Below are 17,778 nucleotides of genomic sequence, written 5' to 3'. Positions count from 1 at the left end.
AGCAGCTCAGCACGTACATGGCGTTTTCACTGAAAGGACAACGAGGTTCCTTTCAAATCTATTTAGATAATACCAGTTTCGTTCATCCATTCAATAAATATGAGATACTGTGGGAGCAGAGTAAGAAAAAGAAAAAAAAACAAGATACGGTCTCTCCCCTGCAGGAGTTTACAGCCTAGCACGGGACCCAAATGGATGCACAATGATTCTGAGGACCCAGGGCCTCTCTCCTAACACGTGGGCAGGCGCACCCAGCAAGCGCTACCCACAGCCAGGGCGGGAGGCCAGAGGTCTTTTTAATCAAGGCTGAGGAGGTGACGCCAGGACAGGTCCCAAGACAGAATGCCATGGGTCCAGGCTGGAAAACAGGCCTTCAAAGCAGAAAGGGAAAGAAGGGCTTAAGACGGGTAAGAAGGGCCAGGGGAGCAGAGAAATGCCAGGAAATGAATCAAAATGGACTGTCACACTGCTTCTCAAACGTGTCCCTCAAAGAACATCTACAGAGGAGAATAAACTTCTATGAGAAGAAGAGAGTGCTACGATACCACTACAACTACCCAACCAGTTGAGAGAGTTTATCTACTTTCCTCTCCCCCAAGTGTTCTTATAACATGGAAAACTTTGATTTTACAATAAATACAACATGGCCTCCCAATACAACGTTCCTTCATCAGACATGGACTGTAATTCCAGCCACATTAAGTGGGTAGGTCAGAAGCCACCACTTCAAGTAATGTTCAGGAATACTCAAGCCAAAGAGCTAAAATCCCAAATACACGGGAGAGGCCTTATAAGTCAATGAAGAAAAGGACACGTACTAACAATGGAAAATGGGCACAGGATGTGAACGTGCAATTCACACGAGAAATAAATAGTTCAAATCTCTTAAGGTCCCTAATTATTAATGTAATGAAAGTTAAATAATGTGAAATTCTTTATCTATTAATTTGGCAAAAACTATAGATTCATAAAGCCCATTTTGGGTGAAGGTGTAGGGTTACGGTCCCCTCTCATAGGCTGTTGTCGGGGGATCTTTTTGGAGGGAATTCGGCAATTCCATTCACAGGCATTTATCCTACAGAAATATTCAGACAAGTACCCATGACACAAGTACAAGGACATTCACAGTAGCATCATTTTACTAGGGAGACACTGGGAACCACCCAGACATCAATCAGTGAGCATTAGATAAGTGAATTATGGCATATCAGTACAATGAGATTACAGTATATCTTTACATGTCTGTAAAGAATGAAATGGACCTTTTATAGTCATTTGGAAGTAAGTGAAGGATAAACTAGAAACTCCACGACGTCTGAAACCATGATTACTTCCTCCACCACTGGATAATCAGGGCCTAACTACTTGGCTCAAATTAGACACTCAACCTGTGTGGAACAGATGGAGATTTGGTTAAGCAAAACAAAAGTTACAAAACGTTATACAGGATGATTCAATTTTCCTTTTTATAGCACACACACGTGTACTTTTTACACACACGTTGTTAACAGTGGTTATCGGGACTTCCCTGGTGCCGCAGTGGATAATACTCTGCGCTCCCAATGCAGGGTTTGATCCTTGGTCAGGGAACTAAATCCCACACGCATGCCGCAACTAAGAGTTCACATGCCACAACTAAGAAACCCGTGTGCCACAACTAAGGAGCTGGTGAGCCACAACTAAAGGAGCCCTGGAGCCACAACTAAGGAGCCTGCCTACTGCTGCAACTAAGACCTGGTGCAACCAAAAAAAAAAAACAGTGGTTATTGCTGGAGCGTGTGACTGGGACAGGATTTTTTTTTTTTTTTTTTTTTTGCGGTACGCGGGCCTCTCACTGCTGTGGCCTCTCCAATTGCGGAGCACAGGCTCTGGACGCGCAAGCTCAGTGGCCACGGCTCACGGGCCTAGCCGCTCTGCGGCATGTGGGATCTTCCCAGACCGGGGCATGAACCCGTGTCCCCTGCATCGGCAGCGGACTCTCGACCACTGCGCCACCAGGGAAGCCCTGGGACTTTTTACTTTATACCTTGTTTTCAACTTTATATGTTAAAACTTTCAAAGTGGTTTTGGAATGAATATGTATTACTTTTTTGTAAGAAAAAAATAATCTGGAAGAATTATGTACCATCTTCTCCCTGTGGGAATGTAAAGCTGGGGTATAAGGCAACTGGTAGAGGCAGCTTTGGACATAAAAACATCTTCTCTAAGTCACCCAGGAAAGATGAAGCTGGGCAGGAAGGGGAAGTAGGTGGCCAGAGACGGCAGCAAAAGAAGGTCAAGGAAGGAGGGGCCTGGGTGGGGCATATTTTGCAACCCCTGGGATATAGGCCTAAGATGACATTCTTTTGAAGCTCATTACAAGCCATGTATTTTTTAAAGGAATTTGGACACACTTAGGTGGAAAAGTGTTAAAGCTACCATTTATGGAGCACTTACTATGTACCAGGCCCTCTGGCGAGCATGCTGCCTACACTTAGTCCTGATCACAAAGCTAAGAGGTTCGGATGTTATGAATACATCTTACCCAGGAGAAAACAGAGACTTTGAGTTTAGAAATTAGAGACCCACCACACTCCAAGGTCCATGAGCCTCACTGCTCCATTACGACGCTCGGGAAACTAACTAGCTGGATGGCAGGAAGGGCTCCATCCACAAAACAGTCCCTCTGCGTGGCATCCAGGAAGCTGTTGTGACCTGCGCTGGGCGCTGTTTGAAGTAGTCAGCACCTTAACCCCCTACTTATCTTAATACACATACTGGAAACAATGAAACCTTTGGACCAAGCTATGTTTATGGAGTCCAACTTAGTTGTACTGTTTCAAACTAAAAGAAGGCGGCTCAGACATGTCCTATAAATTCAAAACATGGTTCATGTGAGTCCTGTTGGTTCTACAAAAGCCAAATATTTTAACTTGGAAAAAGGAGAATAAGAATTTTTTTGTGTTCATGGTTCTGTGAAACATAAAGCAAAAGTCTTCGAAGGCTGACAGTACCCACAGGAAAAATATAACAAGATTGTAGATCAAGGGCTGCTTCCATTTTCCTAGAGTAGCATAACCAAAATCTTGCCTTCATTCAATATGAGAGAAAATGTTCATAATTTACTGTCTGGAAAGAGACAATCCTTTTCAATATAATCTGAAATCTTGACCCTCTGCTCTACTGTACAGAAAACTCAAAGAGAATGCTAGTACAGAAGTACACATCCCCCCTCCTGACTGAGATGTTAATTCACATGTTTACACCGTGGGTCAGTTAAGGATGAACAAGATTAAGGACTGGCGGTATTATATTTCTTCAGTCATTTAAAGTTTTAAAAATATTCCAACTTAAATACACATGCTGTCATACAGTTTCATCTTCAATGTAAATAATGTTAATGATGATGAAAACGGATCACATTCACAGCACCTTTCTCTTCCAAGAATCTCAAGAAACTCTGATGACTTTGGGCCCAAAGGCACCTGGAGGTTGGCAGTGGTCGCCTTCCCTGAGTGAGGCCAAGGGGAAATCTGCAGGGGTGAGGCAACCACAGCTTAAATCAGAGGCTTCCAAACTTTTTTGATTGTGATTCACAGCAAGAAAACCAAAGTTTCACAAATTTATCCTTCCCGCACGCAAGACACTCTGATATTTTCTATTTCTCTTCTTCTTCTTGTTCCTGTTGGTGACAATCCGCTAAATTGACTTGACCACGCACCTACAGGTCACGGCCACTGCCTTAAATGCCGTTTCCCTGGGGCCTTTCCACACACTTCCTGGATCCCCCAGCCTCTCTCTGGTTCCAGTGACCATCTGTCTGTGGGATCCCAGTTCGGGGCTCCAGGCCACTGGACGGCTCCACTTGCACATTTCAAGAGCAACCTTAAAATCACATCCAAAAATGTATTTTATGATGACTATCCCCGAGCCTTAATAAATAGCACCAACCCGCTGTCCAAGCCAGAAACCTGGGCCTCATTTCCCATCCCTCCCCTCACAGCCAATTAATCACCGAGTCCTGCTTATTATAACTTCTAGATTGCTCTTCAGTCCTTCCACTCGCCTCCCATTACCACCTCATGGGGCTATGGCCAAAAGCCCTCAGCACTGCTCCCCGCCCAGACACGTCCATCCTGAAGCCAGGGTGATCTTTCAGAAATGCAAACCGCATCACGTCGTGGCCTGCCTCGGTGGGATGCCGGCCACCTGGGGATGGGGGCCCGCTGGGGGCTCGTCCAGCCTTGGCTACTGCCACGTCTCGCCTTGTTCTAGATGGCAGCTCTGGGGTCTGACACACAGTAGAATCACCTGGACGACTGTGACAAAATACCAGCGCCCAGGCCTCACTTCAGGACAATTAAATCCGAATCCCATTAGCGACTGTCCTGGATGGCCAGAGGGCTCCCTGCGTCAGCTCTAAGGAAGGTCTTCAGCTCTCGGGGCCCTGTCATTTCCTGGCTGACTCACAGCCTCGGCCCCATCCCCATACTTACTCTTCAGGTCTTTCTCTGCTTAAATGTCCTCTTCTCAAGGGTCACATCCCTTAACTCCCCAGGTGAGGTCCCCTGGTTCTGTGTTCCTGTCACACCCTAGTGGGCTGTCAAATCTCCTAGCCTGGCACCAGGGGCTGCTCAATAAAGACCTACCAATGGATACAGGAATGGGTTAATTCTAGTATCAGCTATGCTGGGACACTACTGTTGAGGAAAGCTGGGGGAAAAGAAACCCCAAAACACTACTGATGTACAAGGTGTCAACCAACATCTGTGGCATCTGTGACGGAAGTTCTCCCTGTTTCCGTGGGGCGTGGGGTTTGCAAGATGAGGCCACTTGGTGCCTAGAGTCAATGGTGTCTTTTAGGCAAAGCTCTCCCAAGGGAACGCGTCTCATCCTCAACGCCTTCCTAGTTTATCGAAGACGACAGACAGGGCACCGTTTCCCCCATTTCACAAAGGATAAGACCGAGTTACCCAAAACGACCAAAGGGCCCCTCACGGCTGCACTGCTCCGGCTTTCAGGGCGGAGTTAAACAGCTCACAGGGCTGGCTGGAGCCCCCATTCCCGCAGCAAGCGCTGCTCCACCGTATTTCACACGATGCTTATTAAGGTGCCCATTAAAGTCTTGCTGGTAATTGAAAAAATTATATACGTGTGAGGAGGGTGAGTTAATGTTCACAGAAGAACCTTTACTTTTGCACCTCCTGACTTCTTCCTTTCAAGATGTGCCTTAGGGCTTCCCTGGTGGCGCAGTGGTTGAGAGTCCGCCTGCCGATGCTGGGGACGTGTGTTCGTGCCCCGGTCCGGGAAGATCCCACATGCAGCAGAGCAGCTGGGCCCGTGAGCCATGGCCGCTGAGCCTGCGCATCCGGAGCCTGTGCTCCGCAACGGGAGAGGCCACAACAGTGAGAGGCCCGCGTACCGCAAAAAAAAAAAAAAAAAAAAAAAAAGATGTGCCTTAACCTTGCGTTTCTGTGGGGTTCTTTATACTTTATGTGTGGGTGTCAAGTCACGTTTGAGATATAATTCCTTTAGCCATACAAGCAACTTCGTAGGCTATTATGTTGCATCAACTTTTTCTATAAAAATAGATTGTTCAGGATATTATTCCTGGAACAGAAAAAAATTCTTGGAATTACGGAGTAACTTATGTGCCATACCACTGTTCCAAGAACACATTACTTATTTTATCATGACAAAGTCAAGTTATTAATCTTCTGGCTTCCATTTCAACAATGAGAAATTCTGTGAGATGCACAGCAGACACCTGCATTACATTTCAGTTCAACTTTATATCATCCATAAACATCTCTGTTTTGGACACCCCGTCCAAACAAATGCTCACAGAATACTCTATGTAGCATTCAATTTTATGAAACTGTAAAAGTCCCTTGCTGTTAATTACAGAGACAAACGTCTCATCACACATTTGGTTACCAGATAGCATAATCATTAACCTTTCAGATATAAAATTTGATTTCCAAGTTAAAAAAAAAAAAAACATTGTAAAACCCTTGGAATTCAAATAACACAGTATATATTTGTACATGCTCGGAAAAAAATACAATACCAAGAAAACAATTTTATGGATTCTTATTTACAAGGATACTGATTGTCTGGAATCTCGAAAGAAAATCTGTCTAAACTTCTTAATGGTTTTAAAATATCTGATCAAATATGCCAGCAAGAAGCTGTCCTTTCTGCGGAAAGGAGGCACAGTAACCTGACCTTGAATGGAATGTGCCCTTTGATCTCTCTCTTCTCGGGATGGTGATGCAGCTGAATTGGTCCATCACAGCCTCTGTCATTTGTTATCCCCCTTCATACGGGCATCTGAGAGAGAACGGCGATGGAAGGGCATCCAGTCTATGGCAATGCAATAGTTTTTCTCCACTCAAAGCTAAAGGACCCCACACCCCTGGCCTGCTAAGGACCACGCTCTGGCTCGCATGTGCTGGGGGCAGTCCTGATCATCACAATGACTGGGTGAGATGCTCCCGACCTGCCAACATTCAGAGGGTGAGATCTAGACCTCCTTCCACGCACAGGACAGTCCTGCCCAAGAAAACCGTCTCGGCTCAACACACTGTCCCACTCGGATCAGCTAATAACTGGCGGCAAACTACATTTTAACATGTCTTCACATGGTCCTCATTCATTTATCCAAAATTAGCGATCGAGAGTCTACTTGGTGCCAGGTATTGTGCACTGGGAACACAGGAAGCTTGAAGTCTCGCCCTGCAGGAATTCAAGCTGAGACTCAAGGGGTCAACAGAGGATCTCACGGGCAAGGCAGTTAGTAGAGGTGGTTGTAGGCAGGGAGCAGCAGGGCAGATGCCAAGCCCACGGCATTGCAATATTCCAGGGGCACCTTCACACCGTGCAGCTTAAGCCTGCGAGGCCCTGGGGGCAGGGGCTGGGATACACACAAGGGCGTCCTATTCCCAAGTTAAACTTTAAAAGGGGGGCCTGGGGACTTCCCTGGCGGTCCAGTGGTTAAGACTTCTCACTTCCACTGCAGGGGGCGCAGGTTCGATCCCTGGTCCAGGAACTAAGATCCCACAAGTCGTGTGGCTCGGCCAAAAATAAAGAAAGAAATAAAAGGGGGCCTGCTGTTAACCTAGTAAGAAAGGGGAAAAAAATGTGTAATGAAAAGTAACTGTTCCATTGTCAGTGTTGGTGTATGTTACTCCTGCCATGTGAGGTCCAGGTAGCTACTAAGGAGGATGTGTAGATTTTCACCTCGTGCAGCCAGGATAGGAGCTGGGAGGTAAAAGAGGTGAATGATAAAGCTTCAAGATGGCTGATCTCGCTACTTTATTTTTAATTTGAAATCGGGCTCCTGGCACACTCGCCAAGCATCCTTGGATGTTTGTGATGTGACCAGTGTGGTGCCGGGAGATGGGGACACAGAGATGACCGTGAGGGAGTTTCCAACCCGGGGGGGCGAGACAGAAGTAAACTGGCAGTGCCTTTGCTTTGGTAGAGATGCTGTGGAAGGAGCGGGGAGGGGGAAATCAGAGAAGACTGCCTGGAGGAAGTCAACTTGGAGCCTTTAGGGATAAGACAGCCAAGCAAAGCGAAGGGAGCATGGTGCAGGTGTGGGGTTGTCAGCAGAGGAGGTGGTCCGTGCAGCCACCAAGGCGAAGAGGTAAAGAGGGGAAGTGAGGCCGCTGCAGGAATGGGAAGTGGTTTGGTGGGAAGGGCAGTGTCAGGAATAAGCTTGAGGCAGGCAGGTGGCAGCTCGTGCAGGGTCTTATCTGTCATCTGGGTCCTAATCTGAAAGCCACAGACAACCGGAGGTTCAGGCAAGGGGGCGACTCTCCATGGGCCCTCCGTGCGCCCCCTGCCTCAGTCACCATAGGTCCTGGTGTGCATCCTGCTACTGCACTAACATTCCTTCCCAGGTAGTGTTCTCTCCAATAATCTGTTACTTTCAAGAATAACAGACTTGTTGCATAAACGTCCTAGATCTATTTTCAACTTTGAGATGCAAAACACACTGTTCCCGGAGTCTTTCTTTCACCTTATGGATGGCCGGGCTCTTTTCCTCCAAAAGGAAACATCCATATTCCCATGGGAACCAGGGAAGCTAAATTGTTAAGACATCTTCTTAGATTCTGTCCCTCATGAAGATTTCTTTGTTTCAGCGATGCAGTCGTGATCGTTACTGGAAAAGCCAACTCTCACAACCCATCACACGTTTCACTTATACGGCGATTGCTGACCCACACCAAGCTCTTATGAGAAACAGAAAGACAGGTGCGTGCAGTTGTGCGATGGGGTTGGGGCAGGGTTCCCAAACGGGCCATTCACCAAGGTCTGCTGTTACTTAATGCATGGATTTTCTTAAATCCAGGTAGGAAAACTTACTGCAGGTGGAGAACCAGACATTCAGTTCTAAACATGGGCTTACAAACAGGACAGGACAGTCTTCAGCCCCTTTATAAAGGTGTGCCAAAATCACAGCGGAGTACGGAGCCAGCAGAACATATGTTATTTTTCAGTTTGGGTTTGCAACATGCCACTGCTTTCATATGCGAGCTCCTCTCCTTTTTGGTCTTTTCTAGATTTGAAAAAAATATTATATTTCGAGTTGTCTCTCACCCATCAACAACAGAAATTCCCAATTTCTACGCTAGCTTAGTACATGACCAAAGCTTCTTCAGTTAAATGAGGCATATCTTTGGTTCGCTAACTGTCTCTAAAATCTCAAGACGGTAGTATATTTAATTTATTTATTTATTTATTTTTGGCTGAGTTGGGTCTTTGTTGCTGTGCGCGGGCTTTCTCTAGTTGCGTCGAGCGAGGGCTACTCTTTGCTGTGGTGCACGGGCTTCTCATTGCAGTGGCTTCTCTTGTTGCGGAGCACCGGCTCTAGGCGTGCGGGCTTCAGTAGTTGAGGCACGGGGGCTCAATAGTTGTGGCTCGCAGGCTCTAGAGCGCAGGCTCAGTAGTTGTGGCACACTGGCTTAGTTGCTCCGCGTCATGTGGGATCTTCCCGGACCAGGGATTGAACCCCTGTCCCCTGCATTGGCAGGCGGATTCTTAACCACTGCGCCACCAAGGAAGCCCACGGTAGAATATTTTAAAGCAAATCTTCAGAGTCCTATGCAACCGTATCCAGTATACTCATGCAATGAGATAACGCAGATTTGAGTACCGATAATTTGGGTACCTACTGTGATCAAACAAAATGCTGTGCTAAGTGGTCTAAAGGATTCAAGACAGAATCCAGGTCCCACTTGCTCTGTGATCCTCCAAAGTACATGAGGAGAGATGGGGCAAAAACGACCACAATTCAACGTGGGAAGTGTTTGGGGTGACCTGGAGCACAGCAAAGGCACGTACAAAAATGAGGAACTACTAGGCAGTCCATGGTAAGTGCCATAGGAGAGTGGTGTTCCTATTTAGTGCTGAGGTGTCCAAGAAGAAAGCATAACCTCTAAGTCAGAAGAGAAGGGAGAAGGGGATAAAAATAAGAATACAGCATTTTCTAGTTTGAAAGAGTGTTTCACCGTATAGGACGTCCTGCATGCTGTCAGGGCATCTGATGAGGGGCTCAGGACCACCATCAGTATTGCATTATGGAAGATAAAGGAAACCCCCCAGAGTCTTGTCCGAGGTGTGCCGAACTGTTAACCTGAGATTCAAGCTGGGGTTTTCCGACCTTGGTGGATGTTAAACAAACCTTAGTTCCTTTCTTCCTAAATGGGTCCCAGGCTTCCCCGTGCCCAAGCCTCTGGCCGCCCCCTTTCCTTCTACCTGTGGTGGGGCCCCCTTTCTCACCTGGAAGTCCTACTTTGCTGGGGGGGGGGCAATTGGGTTCCAGGGAGGTAAGTTATATCAAAGTCGAAGATGGTGATGCAGATTAAGGGCAGACTGTGGATACTCAAGACTCAGTTAAGGGATTTCACCTTGACCCTAGAATCCATGAGAAGGCACTTAAGTCTCTGAGCAGGGGAGAGAATAATGAATTACATACTAAGATCAGCTCATGTGGGCAGAAGGGGACGGGGAGGACAGGCCGCTCTGGCTTAAGGAAAAGAGGACAGAACTAGATGTCAAAGCACCCGATTTAAAGCGGGGCCAGCTACTAATTCCTGTGGGACCTCAGGCAGGTCACTGTCATCTCTGAGCTCAGCTTCCCATTTGTCTAAGGGACATAACACCTACCTCATGGTGTGGTTATGATATTAACTCAGTGATTAATGGAAGTATGAGACAGGCCTAGCAGCAAAAGCTCCAGAACTTCAGGCAATAAAGTGCGTGCTCTCCAAGGACAACTAAATCTGCACCCACAGCTACAGAAGCACATGTACTTATGTGCACTTACATTGAAAGAAGCCATCAGTGTTTAGGTCTCCTCAAGAGGCTCTCAAATCGGACTTTGCTTGCTCTTGTTTTTGAAGCCATTTTTGGACCCACGGTAGAACCAGGTATACTTTCAGTGCCGCAGGAATTCTCGGAAACCATCTGGACAAGAGGCTTTTACACAGGGATGAGGGCACCCTGACAGTTCTGCAGAGGCTAGCAGAGGAGGGTAGGACATGGGACAAGGTGCTCTGGGCTTCTTCCGCATGCTCCTGGCTGCCCCACTCCCCTTCCACTTCTGTACATATTGGGGTCCCAGCCAGGAGTTCATTTGAACGAGCCTTTCCTGTGGTTAAGGGCATGGTTTTGGAGACAGACCCTGGTTTGTATCCTGGTTCTGTCACTGAGTTGCTTTGTGAAATCCTCAAATTCCTCGTCTGTGAAGTGGAAATAATAATATCTTTTATGGGACAAATAATGGGGTAACAAAGTTCTTAGCATGGGGACTCCCGGGGAGGTCCAGTAGTTAGGACTTGGTGCTTTCACTGCCGCCGTGGCCCCAGGTTCAATCCCTGACCAGGGAACTAAGATCCCGCAAGCTGTGCAGTGTGGCCAAAAAAACCAAAAACACAAAGTTCTTAGCATGGTACCTGACACACAGCAAACTCGATGAATGACACCTACTCTTGTTGGCTGCATTTCCAACCCAAAGAGAATTTCGAGACTCTGGGGACCCTGGTAGAGGCCGCTGTCATCAAGAAAGCCATTGAAAAGAGATTCAAAATATCAGAGACCTACACCCTGCTCCCTTGGCTTGGCGGCTGCAGCCTGAGCTTCATCTTCTGAAAGTTGTGTCACAGACTTTATATTAAAAAGGACAACTAGCTAGACCAGGGCCTGACACATAATTGGAGTGCAGTAAATATCTGAATGAATAAATGGACCAGACACCTGAAAAACAGACATGTTTCATATTTATCTACTACAATAGTAAATCTAGAACAAAATCCAAATATAAAAGATTTTATGAAATGTTTGTATTATAGTTATGAATAGTAAGTTCACTGTCTCATTAAAATACTTCCTAAAAGTGCCTTGCTGCCGGCTGAGGCCTCTCCGATGATCCTTGGGATTTGCCTGGCTCAACCAGGCGGAGGCAAAAGATCTTTGGGTAGGAGACCTGGGTTTACTCCAGGTTCTGCTACTTATGAGCAAGTCACTTGAGCTTCAGTTTCTTCCTCTGGGGAATGGGAACAACAACACCGCCCAGGCTACCGCACGGGGCCACCGTAAAGTCATGGGACGACAGGTGCGCCAGCGCTGTCCAAACTACAAAGTGCACCTGGCACTTAAAGTCCGATGACAGCGATGCTCAGCCCTCTGCCGAGACTCACATCACCCCTCCCACCTGGAATCTTCTCCAACTCCCCTCTGCCTACCCAAATCCTCCCCTAGTTCGAGATCTCCCCCTTCCAGAGCTTTCCACCCGACCCTGAATGTGATCCTTCCCTCCCAGCTCTGCTTTTGCTCATTGCCCTGAAGGTTCACGTTTGTGATTTATCATGCACACACGCTGTGCATGCTATGGGGTGTTTCCAGCTCAGGTGGACCTGCGTGGGGTCCCGGCTATGGCGCTTGTCCCTTGGGAGACCTGTGGCAGCCCACCTGACACCTCTCAGTCTCATCTACAAAACAGGGATGGTGATAACTCTCATAGATTTGCTCTGAGGAGTAAATGAGATCCTTCACGTCAAGTACTGGACTCAATGCTGGGCACAGAGCAAGCACTCAGACAACCGCAGCTGTTACGGGTGACTGAATTTCGCTCCTTCACTGTGTCCTGAATTTGTGCTATCACCCCAACTGGATTTTAATCCTTGAGAGCAGGGTCCCTGTCCTATCCACTTCTCTGGTTTCCCCTGACCCCACTGCCACTCTAGAAAAGTGCTGAGTTCGTCATATATTCTCAAAAAAACACCTGTTGAATTGATCAAAACGAATTAAGTTGTTTTTCTCCAAAATAGTGACCCAATCTTTATAGTGGCCCATCACGGCCAACCTGACAAAGCCAATGTCCACAGGGTAAAGTAACCTCTTCTGATCCTGTTATCAAGTGTGAGGAATGCCCAAAGCGCTCAGCCAAGCCATTCACACCATTGAGCCATCCTACCTCGCTGGATGTGCTGCATGCATGAATCAACAGCCTGAAAATATTCTGAGGAAACTGATTTGAGGTGGGAACCTCTGCCAGATTCTGGAGCGTTCTCTTCCCCTGAGACATGAACTGTAATCTTATAGGCACAGATAGTATCAAAGATGACACATATGTACGTTTGAACACAGAAAATCCCATAGGGCCATGTGTGAGGAATGCGTTATAGGTGAAACAGTTCTGCTATTTTGCTAACAAACTCCCTTGGATGTCACAGACCTCACGCAGAATTCTACGCCATAATGAGTTATATTATGGGTAGACTCAAGCCATTTACGAAACAAACATGATTTACATTTGTGAATAAGAACTATTAGCTAAATAAAAGTCCACTTTATTACACTGTCAACAACAGAATTCTGATTCTCATATGCTATCAGTAACTATTCTCAATTACTCTAGAAATCAGGTTTGTGTCATCGTTTGCTCTTCCACTTTTTTTCTTTTCCAAACTGACATGAAGATCACAAAAGAGAAATGTTCTTTGGGAACCATATCACACTTTTCCCAGAATGAGCAGAAGACTGAGAATAACCCAGGCATTTTTATGCTGGTCCATCTTTTGTCTCTTGATGTCAAAGGCCTCCCTGACCAACAACTGAGAAACTTATCCCAAGCCTGGCCTTTCACTGATGTTCTCTTATCTTCCTGGACTCGAGCTAGGAAAAACGAAGCCAGCCCTGCCCCGTGGAGAGTTTACCTTTTACCGAATTCCGAGCGCTAGCATCTTCCTGCTCTGCGTCTTTCACTCTCTCGTACCCAGAATCCACCTACTGTATAGCGCCCTCACCATTTTCCAAGTAGGGAGCAGAAAGGGGGGAAAAGCCTGCTTTGTTGAAGATGAACGAAACCAAGGATATGATGTTCTTTTTTATGATAAATGTACATTTTTCTACTAATAGGCAAGTTCTTCATTTCAAATGGTTAGATTGGGTGGTGCTTTGATATATAGAATTTCCAACCGATCGAGTTTAGGGAACTGAAAATACAGGATTCTGAGTAAGCTGAAGGAACTGAAGAGAGTACAATCCAGGAATATCCTCCTGCTGGGTCTTAGCGTTTCGCTTGACTGTGAACGTTTTGGGTTCTAGACCTCTGAAGAGTAAACAGGTGCTAAGAACAGTGCTGGCCTCAGTCATGCTCTCTGCCTGGATGGAAAGATTCGCGTGACTCTGGTGCTCACTTGTGGAAGAAATGCCATTATTTCCCTCCTCTTTTACCTCTACTCATTATCTGTTTGACTTCTTGGTCCTTTGCAACCCACCCTTTCTCTTCCTCAAAGCAAAAGAGTGAGAACGCCCCACTGCCTGGCTTCCTCGTTGTTTTAATTGGCAGTACATTGGGTCTGAGCACACATCCTGCTTCCTTAAGACCTATCAACTCTCCCCAGAGATACGGCCATTCTGGCCCTTGCTTTCAATGGCTCTTGCCAGGACCGTCTCCCGTGTTGCTTCCTCGTGTGCGGCACCCGGCTCTCACCCTGCCCCTGGGGCTCGAGGAGGTATTGGGGATGGGCAAGGTGAAGGCCAAGCACCATGATGTACCCTCCACTCCAACCTCACGGGTAGTTCATTCTTCGTGGCAAAATCCTAAATCGTTTAATTTTGGGCTCATGGTCTGCAAATAACAAACTGCACAGGCAAGGCCCCATCAGGTACAGTATGTGCACCAAAAACCACACTTGGAGAGAGGGGCATCATCTTGGGGGACCTACTTATCCATCACGCAGCTACTCTTGTCAGATGGCCTCCAAGATGCTGCTTGGCTCTGCTTGGCCCTGGGGTAAGCTGGGAAGGAGGGTGGGGAGAGCAAAGTGTGGCTCTTCTCTCTGACCACCGATGCTGGTGTGAAATGAAAACAAAGCCAGACAGATGAGAAGTGGCTCCGTGATCGCTAGTCCTATCAAGAGGTGGTTCGGCGGACAATCACACTTTTCTCTTCCTTCCGCTTTTTGGCTGGAGAGTTAATTTAATTTTGTCGTGGCAGGATTAGCAACCAGGCCACAGAGGTGAAGGGACATTATCGTCAGACAGCGTATTAATCCTCTATCCCACCCAAGGCAGAGGCAGAACCAAACAAATAGCAGCTTCTTGGAAATTGAATTTCTGTTACCCAGATGTCAAAGATGTAATACCCCAATTACACGAACTACAGCCGGTGAAGCATGCCAGTGAATATGCAATGTAAATGGGGCGAACGCAGAGCTACAGAACTGCATGGTCAGCATCTGGCTCTGGGTGTGAGTGATAATTAGCACTGTGTGTAGACACTAATAAACATTTATGTCTGAAATTACAACTTTTAGCAATGTTAATAAGGGATATATTGGCAATCCGTAAAATAAAGGGTCTCGAAAAGAATGTCAGACATTAAGCAATGGCAGACATTTCCCATTCTGGCACAATCTTTTTTTTTTTTTTTTTCCCTTCTCCCTAATTGCAAATGGCCATGCTGTCTTGCTGAGAAATTCATTGACATGAGAACCTACCTAAAAAAATGGGTTGTGTCTCTTTGGCCTTCCCATTAACATCGGTGCTGAATTCTGAGATCTTACAGACCTCATGGTGATAATCTGGGGTGAGAAGACAACGAAAAATTAGAATTCTAATGACCTACAAGATGTGAATCAGCAAGAAAGGCTAGCATCTCACTATATATAGTAGGTATAAGCTATACTTTAATTTATAAATATAATTTTCGAGAACTCAGTTAATCACAGAATTTGTAGTCACTGGTCATCCCTACAACTTTGCTTACTCTGGAGAAGTACACAGACTTGACATTATTACTTTTACTTTAGAAAACGGCTCTGCTTGATCACACAGTTTTCTCAGGAAATTTGGCCCACAGATGCCAGTTACATACGAGGCTTCTTTTCTTCCAAATGACAAGTATGTTTACAAGGAACAGAAAGAAGCTTGCCCAATCAGAGGCCAGGGGAAGACGCCAAATTTACCTCTACAACCCATTTTCATGAGTAGATGAATAGTATGCTTTAGAGTTACCTGGTACTCTCAGTTTACCCAGAAAAACCCCAGGCTTTGAGCAGCTTACAGGCAAGCACACGTGAAAAATACTGAGTTGTTATTTCAAGTATAGTATAATTTGGATAAGAAAGCTGAGTCTTGCATTCAGCTATTGCACTTTAATATACAACCGTTTACGTTCTAAAAATGCACCTGCAGAGCAGAGAGAAACATCAGACCCATAATTTTTTTTTAAAAAAAGGAAAAAAACTTGCTATGTCAGTCAAACTTTAAGACACAGTATTTTACAAGCTTCTCTATAGAGGCTACTGTGCTTTGGCAGTTGTCTGTTTCTAAAAAGTAGGATCGCTTAGGTAAGAAACTAGACTAGGTCCCTTGTTAACAGCGATTCCCTTTTTGGGGCCTTAGACCTCCCAGGACAAGGTCTACAAAACTCCTCTCACTTTTAAGGTAAAGTAGTAGGTTTCCTGAGGTCATAAATAAGAAAGCAGCCTACATTCCAGAATGAATCAGATAGACCAACAGGCCAGTCAAATATGGAGGGACTTTTAAAGTACAAATGACTGAGCAATCAACACTGCTGGGGGAACAAAATGTACGTAGAGACAAGGAAAAGCCAAATATTTTGACTACGTAAAACTACTTCAGGCTTTTTTCATTAAACAGTATCCGAACTCAACAGGAGGAAACAGGAGTAGATCTCCAAAATGTCTATAATCAAACCATTTTCAGAGTAACCCAAAGCAGGCTTTACTGAATCTGCATCATAGTTAGCTCAGCTTAGCTGGAAATTGCAATCGCCCTCTAATTTTCATCAGCTTACATGGGACTTCTCCAGGTTGGTAACACAATCGCCTTGCTCTCTGCTCTGATGCCCATGCTAGATAAAACAACAGAGGACCAAAGTGGACAGGTTCTCTGGTTTGGTTCTGACTTCAAGCTGATTCAAAGGCGATACTTAAACAGGAGCATTCTAAACTCAATATTGGGACTTGTGACATGATGGGGAGAAAAAAGTCACCTGCCTCTAAGGTAACACAATGCATTTTGATTTTTTTTTTTACATCTGCCCTTAAGTTCTCATCGTTTTTCGAAGTCACATCAGGAAAAACAGAGACTCTTAACAATTCACTGACCACAGGCAGGACTATTCAACTTTCCCCTCGCCTGATGAAATAAACCCAAGCCCAGAGACTGCGGTGTACACCTGTTAAATCGTCAGGGGTCGGCTGGATTTTTTTTTTTTTTTAATAATACTTACCTGACGGATAAGTGATCTATTCCAAAACACCTTTCCAGGCCAAATAACGTACCCAGAAAAGATGCTGAATGTCAACAATTCTTATTTGGGCTTGGACACCTAATGAGCGTCTTTCTCCATCTTCCAAACGCCACCAGCACCTTTCTTCCTCCTCTTTGGGGGTTGGAAAACACACCGACCCCCAACCCACCACAAGCACTGGTCCGGGTTGGTGTTCGCACCGCCTGATGGAGAGGTGTCCTCCCCCACCCCGCCGCCGAGCCACAGGAGTGGAATACCAAAGAAGGCTCTCCGCGCCCCAAGTGTCATTGTTTGCTAATTTCCTGATGTGCCCTCCGACTTGTTTACGCGGAATCACATCCTGCCTCCCCCCGGCACAACTTTCCTCGCCGCCCTGCGGCCGCAGCCCCCCCTCGGGAGGGGACCGGGGGGGTCCCGGGAGCCCCGGCCCCGCGGGAGTTGGCTGCGCGGCCCGGGCGACGGGCAAGGGGCCGGGGGCTGTTTACGCGGCGCCAAGTCCTCGCTCCGCCGCCCGCACGCCCCCCGCCCGGCCCGGCCCGGCCCGGTCAGCCGCTTACCTCGGCTCACCAGTTTGAAGCTCTGGGATTTCCTGCTCCGCTTCCTCTCCGAGAACTCCATGGTGCGGCGGGCAGGCGGGCGGGCAGGGCAGGGGCTGCGGCCGGGAGCGGCCAGCCGGCCGGGCGGAGGGACGGAGGGAGCGGCGGCCGAGGCGGCGGCGGCGGCGCTGGCTCTTGTCACCCGGCAGCGGGAGCGCGGGGACCTAGGTCCGTCTCTTGGATCCGCAGGGGGGAGGCACAGGCAAGGGAAAAACCACTCGAGCCCGCCGGGGGCTGCGGGCGGCGGGGCCCGGCGGGAGGCGCTCTCCCGGGAGAAGTTGCCCCCTCCTGGCCGCCGCTCAGCGCGCCCCCCGACCCCGGCTCATCCCCGCTGCCGGGCGAGAAGCCGCCGGAGCCGAACTTTCCGTTGGGGAGCGAGTAGTTGGGGGCGGGGAGGGCGGGCCGGGG

At 47.3% G+C, this 17,778-nt stretch overlaps 1 protein-coding gene across 5 annotated transcripts in view; it reads right to left on the bottom strand.

Annotated features, from left to right (window-relative positions):
* Nucleotides 1-17,567, bottom strand: part of BEND7 (BEN domain containing 7) — a 75,836-nt gene extending 58,269 nt beyond the window's left edge. For 4 of the 5 annotated variants that reach the window (XM_029239564.1, XM_029239563.1, XM_029239565.1 and 1 more), the window contains exons 1-2: nucleotides 17,332-17,567; nucleotides 14,994-15,077 (exon numbers count right to left, since the gene is read on the bottom strand). In XM_029239564.1, coding sequence (XP_029095397.1) covers nucleotides 14,994-15,077; nucleotides 17,332-17,392 — 145 coding nt within the window. In that variant the 5' untranslated portion in view covers nucleotides 17,393-17,567. The remainder of the gene's footprint in view (nucleotides 1-14,993; nucleotides 15,078-17,331) is intronic. The other variant, XM_029239566.1, reaches the window with a different exon arrangement.
* Between the last annotated feature and the right edge of the window lie 211 nt (nucleotides 17,568-17,778).

The sequence above is a fragment of the Monodon monoceros genome, unplaced genomic scaffold, assembly GCF_005190385.1.
Source record: "Monodon monoceros isolate NGI ecotype Baffin Bay Population unplaced genomic scaffold, NGI_Narwhal_1 Super_Scaffold_21, whole genome shotgun sequence".
NCBI classification, from domain to species: Eukaryota; Metazoa; Chordata; class Mammalia; order Artiodactyla; family Monodontidae; genus Monodon; species Monodon monoceros.
Note: the sequence above shows the minus strand (reverse complement) of the source record. Positions and strands in the feature narration are given on the sequence as shown.